Source organism: Atta colombica, unplaced genomic scaffold, assembly GCF_001594045.1.
Source record: "Atta colombica isolate Treedump-2 unplaced genomic scaffold, Acol1.0 scaffold135, whole genome shotgun sequence".
Classification (NCBI taxonomy): domain Eukaryota; kingdom Metazoa; phylum Arthropoda; class Insecta; order Hymenoptera; family Formicidae; genus Atta; species Atta colombica.
In genome coordinates this window covers 552,800-558,910 of record NW_017259223.1, presented here as the reverse complement: position 1 = coordinate 558,910, position 6,111 = coordinate 552,800, and the positions used below count along the sequence as shown (strand labels likewise).

The window sequence follows — 6,111 nt, the reverse complement described above, 5'->3', positions numbered from 1 at the left end:
ATGATCAAGAGCTTTCTTTTTATGAATTCTTTTTACTAACTAGTTAAATTTATAATAATTATAAATAAAACGTATAATTAAATATCTTGTATAATTGATTAAATATAATGTAATGTATGCATTTGTGTAATACATTACGCAAGATTATGAAACAAATATTAATATTGATTAATTGCTTGATATATTATTAATTAATTGATAATTAAGAAAGATTTAACGATTACTTAATATACAATATATATTTAATAACATTAATTCAACAAAGAGAGATAAATGTCATGTTAATTATTATGAAAAGTATAGGCGAAGCAAATTTTGCTATTATGACAGCTCGGCTTAAATATTGCGCCGTTACAGTATTACATAATTATTGTGATAGTTGTGTTATTAGTATAAGATACAACTTTAAATCGATAGCTCGGTATCGATAGGAAGGACCAACGGAAGAAATTGTTATTCTCGATATGAACAATCGAGAAATTGTTGGATGATTTACGCAAGAGTTGCATAAGACACAACAAGACAATCTTAGTAATATTACAGTCAATATTGCACAGAACAATTATAGCTATAAGTGACAAAGCGATACATCGATTAAAGGATAGTGCTTCACTCTGAATTTTATAGAGCGTTCCGAAAAATTGAAGAAACATTATTATTTTTTTGATATATTGCTTCTCTCTCAGGTAAACTCTTTCAGATGTTCTTCCATACGTTACCCCGGTTGATCATCCAGGTGTTCTTCCAGGTGTAAAATTTAATCATTGATCCTCAAGGTATTATATTTAACGAGAGTGATACTATTAATTATAGTTTAACGACTTAATGGACATGTTTTAATTGTTACTAAACATGTTGAAAGATAAAAAGATATTTTAAGCACAGTGTTAACATTTTTGTCAAGAAATCAATTTCAAAACATTTGCTCGTTTTTCACATTTCTTTGGGCATCTTACAGCGAAAAGTAATGAGATGTGCCTAAAAGATTATGAAAATTTTATATTATGCCGTCATTATTAATAAGCATATGCATTTTTTAACTTTTACCCGTATGTCTGTATGTCCATTTATTTGTGCATGCAAATGCTAAGTATTATTATGGAATTATAACAAAGAAGTATTTCGTGTGCGTTCGGGAGCGTATATAGCATACTTTTTTTCACTTTAATTGCATACAGGGCGTCAGTATTATAACGCTATTGCTCCCTTCCTTTGTAGCTTGATGTTTTTAGCTAATATTTTGTAACTCTTTTTAGATTCAACTACATTAACGCTAAGTATTTAGAATGCCAACATTTATCCAGTTTGTATTTAATGAACTTTGTGAGAAATCTATTGGACTCTGTTTCCCTTTACTGCATGTGATGTTGCGCATTGCTTGAGAAATACATTCAATGAATTTAACTGATAAATAATCCCCATTTTAGCACACCAAGAATGCCTTTAAATATTAACGTGGAATCACCGACGAAGGAGTATTTTTAATCCTTTCGGACCCTGATTTCGATTCCCGCAACAAGAACTTGAAGGAAGAGATCCAAGTAAAGGCTAAAGTAAAACCATTTACAATGATCCTTTGGTCTCTTTGATCCTTTGGACCTAATGAATCTCTTTTATGCTCGATATCATTTCGATTATCGCATCAGGAATATCTAAGGGTTCAAATAAAAATTAAAGCGAAGCCATCCAGTGATAAGTTCTTTCAGTCTTTTTAGATCTTTTTTTCATTTTTATTGTCGTCAGAAATACCAAGATTATCACAGGACTATCGATGAATCCTAATAAATCATTCGATTGTGTTAAAATTGATTGTTAGCCGTAGTTAGCTATCATTTTGATAAACTTCTCTATTATTTTTATTTTGTATATTATATAGCTTACGATTTTGACTTCTCCCTGTCCATTGTATTTCTGCGTTATATTTTGCCCCCCTGCTCGCGATTTCAAAATGCATGTGATATAACTTCATTCCTGTTCGTTTTTCCTACACATTTATATCTGAGTTTTTAGATGATCGTCTGTGTGTACTTGCTAACAATGAGGTGTCCGTCTTTTTGGGTTGTATGCATTTAATATATCTCGAAAGTTTTTGTTGAACGCTTTCAATGTTACGAAATGTTCTCATATTCTGCGATTTTTCAAATTATTTGTAATTACTGAAGCTAGAATTGAAAAATATTTTTATATAATATTAATTAATAATTTTTAAATCGAATCTCTTGTTATACATGTTACAAAATATAAAACTTTATCTTGAATTTTTCATCTGTATCTTGTGATAAAGTTTTTTTCTAATATTAATTATAAATATTAATGTAAAATTAAATGTAAAATTTAAAACCCAAGACGACGTGACGTCGTATGCATTTTTTTCAGTTCTGATGGAGCATGTGATGTGTGTTTTCCAGGATACAACAAAACCTGCATGCCTACTATAAGACAGATAGTTGACTGTCTCGTTGCTACTCATCCAATCCGAGCCTGTGGTCCCCGGCTTCTTCTTTCTGCTATAAACTCTAATCGAGTTACTAATGAATTTAATCAGGATATTAATATGGTCACTAGCAACAACAATAGCAACAACAACGAGAGTGTTGAAAGTTATCAAAATACGCGGAATCCATATCACGATCATTCTTACATCTAATTTCACTATTAAACTAACTATTTTTATAGGGCGAACTGTTTTTATGTGTCATCAGCTTTTCCAAATAAAACAGAAATTTAATGCTTATTGAAGTATTATTCCACACTAATAAGAGGAATCCCAGAAGTGTTCATTGAGTTTTTAATGTCATTTTTTTTTAGTAAATTTTGAGGTAAAAGAAATATGTATTGTTTATTAACATACGGCTTTGTTTTCGAATTATAAATTTTTAAAAATCTTAAAAATTTAGATCACACTATTCTTCAAAAAAAAAAAAAGCTTGTCAAGGAACATTTAGAAAATGTTTTTTTTTTTAATAAATAAATTATTTCGAGATTCCGTTGTCTTGAAACGCACGTGCTTATTTTTGTAGGAAATCTTATGATAGCGATATTTGAATTGTTTGAAACAAGTACATATTTTAAAGAGAAAGAAAAGTTACCGAACTTCGAATGCGAACCCCATTCGCTAGATTGTTCAATTTTCCAATTTAAAAAAATAACGTATATTTTTTGACCTCAAGAATCATCAAAAAATTGGCATTGAAAAACTCAATGAATACTTTTGGGGTTCCTCTTGTATTATTATTCTATTATACAGATTAGCTATTTTTTTATAGATCTCTGAATATAAGTTATTAGAAAATAATAGAGTTATTATATATATAATATGTCATAAATCGCTATTAGATTAATCTATTTTTTTTTAGATTTCGAAATCTAAAATGAGCTTTTCAAAATAAACATGGTCAAAATTTCAAAGAGATTTAAAGATAAAAGAAGAAAAGAAATTAAAAGAAATTAAAATCATGAAAGAAATTACAAAGTTTAAATAAAAAAGGAATTATTAATAATAACTAATTGAATATTAATTGTCATTTGTTGCCGTAACCATATATGTATCATAATTAAAAATGTGGCAATTATAATAGTTGTAAAATTAATAATAACAGAATTATATATTATAACTGTGTAGCTCAATTATGATAACAAATTTGTTGATGTAAGTATTTGATCATAATTATTATATTTATATCGTTGCGATGATAATCGTCAAAATTATGCATCACAACTATATTATCATCAGATATAATTATATATTGTAATTGATATAATTATAGTAAGTAATATATATGAGAGTATAAACAGATATATATATAGTGAAATGTATGACATATGTTTGTATATAGAGAATACTGTGTATATTTATATATATAATATACATGTAAGATTAATATGTTGTCAACGGAAACATATTTAATGAACCGCATATATCTTTATTCTTATTCGGTTCTCTCTTTTCTCCATTGGTCTTAATTTTCCTCTTCGACTCTTCTCATCTTCAATTGTTATATAATACTATTCTTTTTTAATTTTTAACTAAAATGTATAACTTAAAAGTGTAATTACATGTATACATATATTAAAATAGATTATTTTATTTTGTAAACAACACAATCTTTTATTTTTTATACAACAACCTTTTGTACAATATATATAAATACAATTAAAAATATTTTACTACAATTAAATATATAGGATGTCTATATAAAGTCTCACTCAGGCTACATATTTCAGAAACAGTTTTAGACTTGTTTATTTTCATTTTCATGAATTTTTAGTGCAAAAATGAAAATAAGAGGACTAACCTTCAATGGTCTCTTGATCAAATGTTATCTAGGTCTTATGATTCTGAACAACAAGAGGTTTTTAGTTATCGGTCGGACACCTTAAGTAATGCTAATTCCTGCGGTACTGCAGCTTTCAAGCCTTATAACTCGAAAAGTATTTAATGAAAAAATATTTTATTATAGTTTTGAAAAACATTCTCGAGGTAAGCTACAAGAATATGCAATAAAAAAATGAAGATTCCATTTAAGAAAACAACAATCACATTGATCTAATCTTCAGAAGATCATTCAAGGTTAAATTCATATTTTCAAGATATGTCCCCCTTAATATCTTATAATTTTTGTCTGAAATCTTTCCATATTTAAAGCCGTTTCCGAAATATATGGTCTGGATGGGACTTTATAGATATTTAGTATATATTTAATATAATACCACATATGAGGCATTCCATTAATTCCGATATCTTTGAAATATCGTCATTTTTAATTTATTTTTTAATTTGCTGACATATTCTACAAATAAAAATATAAGATGTGATATTTTTATCTATAGAATATGTCAGCGAATTAAAAAAAAAAATTAAAAATGATGATATTTTAAAGATGTCCGTGGACTGCCTCATATGAAATTAATTTTTTGTCTAAAATATTTATCGATATTCTCTGAGAATGTTTAATACTGCTATCATACAGAAGTGATTAATTAATTTTGTATAAATTATTATTATATTATGTAATAAAATAAAATATAATTATTGATTTAAAATAGGAAAAAAATTTAATTTACAATTACGATTAATTAAAACGAAAAATATTAAATTTATTCCTTTAAAACAATTTTTCACAAATGGTCATTAAATAATTATATCTCTTCTTGTACATTGTATATAAATCAATAAATTAAATTAGAATATTCTGTACATTTAAGTTTAACTGAACGTTGTAGTCTCTATGCGAAACTGCTTTTGTTTCCTTTCTAAGATATTATCTTAGAATTTTCTAAAATTGTCACGAGGATTTCAATCTTACCCTAAGTATAGTCACTATAAAAAAACATAATATCCATCCTATACTTAGTAAAAAGCCAATATAAACTTGCGATTCGGATATGGAATAACCCTTATAGATGACTCCTCTTAAAGATATAGAGGGTAACGTAGTTGGCAATGCATAGCTAAACCAGCGAAGTCCTTTTGGCATTCCTTCCACCGGCCATATACATCCTATAATTTTGTTAATTATTAATTAGTATATTAATTAGTGTATTAATAAAAATTTAATTAACGTAAAATAATTTTTCTAGATGTTGTTGATGTTAATTTGAACTGAGCTAGTGATAGGAGTTATTTCGTTATTGAGTAACCATTATTGAGAAATAATTTTAGTAACCGTTATTTGAAAAATAACGTTATCGAACTTATTTTTAAATTTTAAATTTCTTAAGCAAATAAAAGGTAAATAGTAATGTTTAAGATCTTACTATTTATCTTTTTTGCCAATAGAAGCACTGTCGCTATTACATTACATGTGTTCGTTTTTTGTTATACGACAAAAAAACGAGTGTATGTGATATTGACTTTATTCATTAGTCTTGTTATCAAGTTGACATCAATCTTTGTGCATAAAATTTAATACTTCTAAATTTATTTGTATAAATATTTTAAATAATGAAATCTTTCAAAATTTCTTAAATGACTTAAATAATGAAAAATAATTTTAAAAATGTGACTAGGATATAAGATATTATAAAAGATAACCGTTTTTATAACTGTTTAAATAATCGGTTATTTTAAAGTAATATAATAATTGTTATAATCATTAATGAAAAATAATC

At 26.5% G+C, this 6,111-nt stretch overlaps 1 protein-coding gene across 6 annotated transcripts in view; it reads right to left on the bottom strand.

Annotated features, from left to right (window-relative positions):
- Positions 1–5,196: 5,196 nt before the first annotated feature.
- Positions 5,197–6,111, bottom strand: part of LOC108684519 (ABC transporter G family member 20-like) — a 19,717-nt gene continuing 18,802 nt past the window's right edge. For 5 of the 6 annotated variants that reach the window (XM_018188876.1, XM_018188878.1, XM_018188875.1 and 2 more), the window contains one exon: positions 5,197–5,500. In XM_018188876.1, the coding sequence (XP_018044365.1) occupies positions 5,286–5,500 (215 nt within the window). In that variant the 3' untranslated portion in view covers positions 5,197–5,285. The remainder of the gene's footprint in view (positions 5,501–6,111) is intronic. The other variant, XR_001931640.1, reaches the window with a different exon arrangement.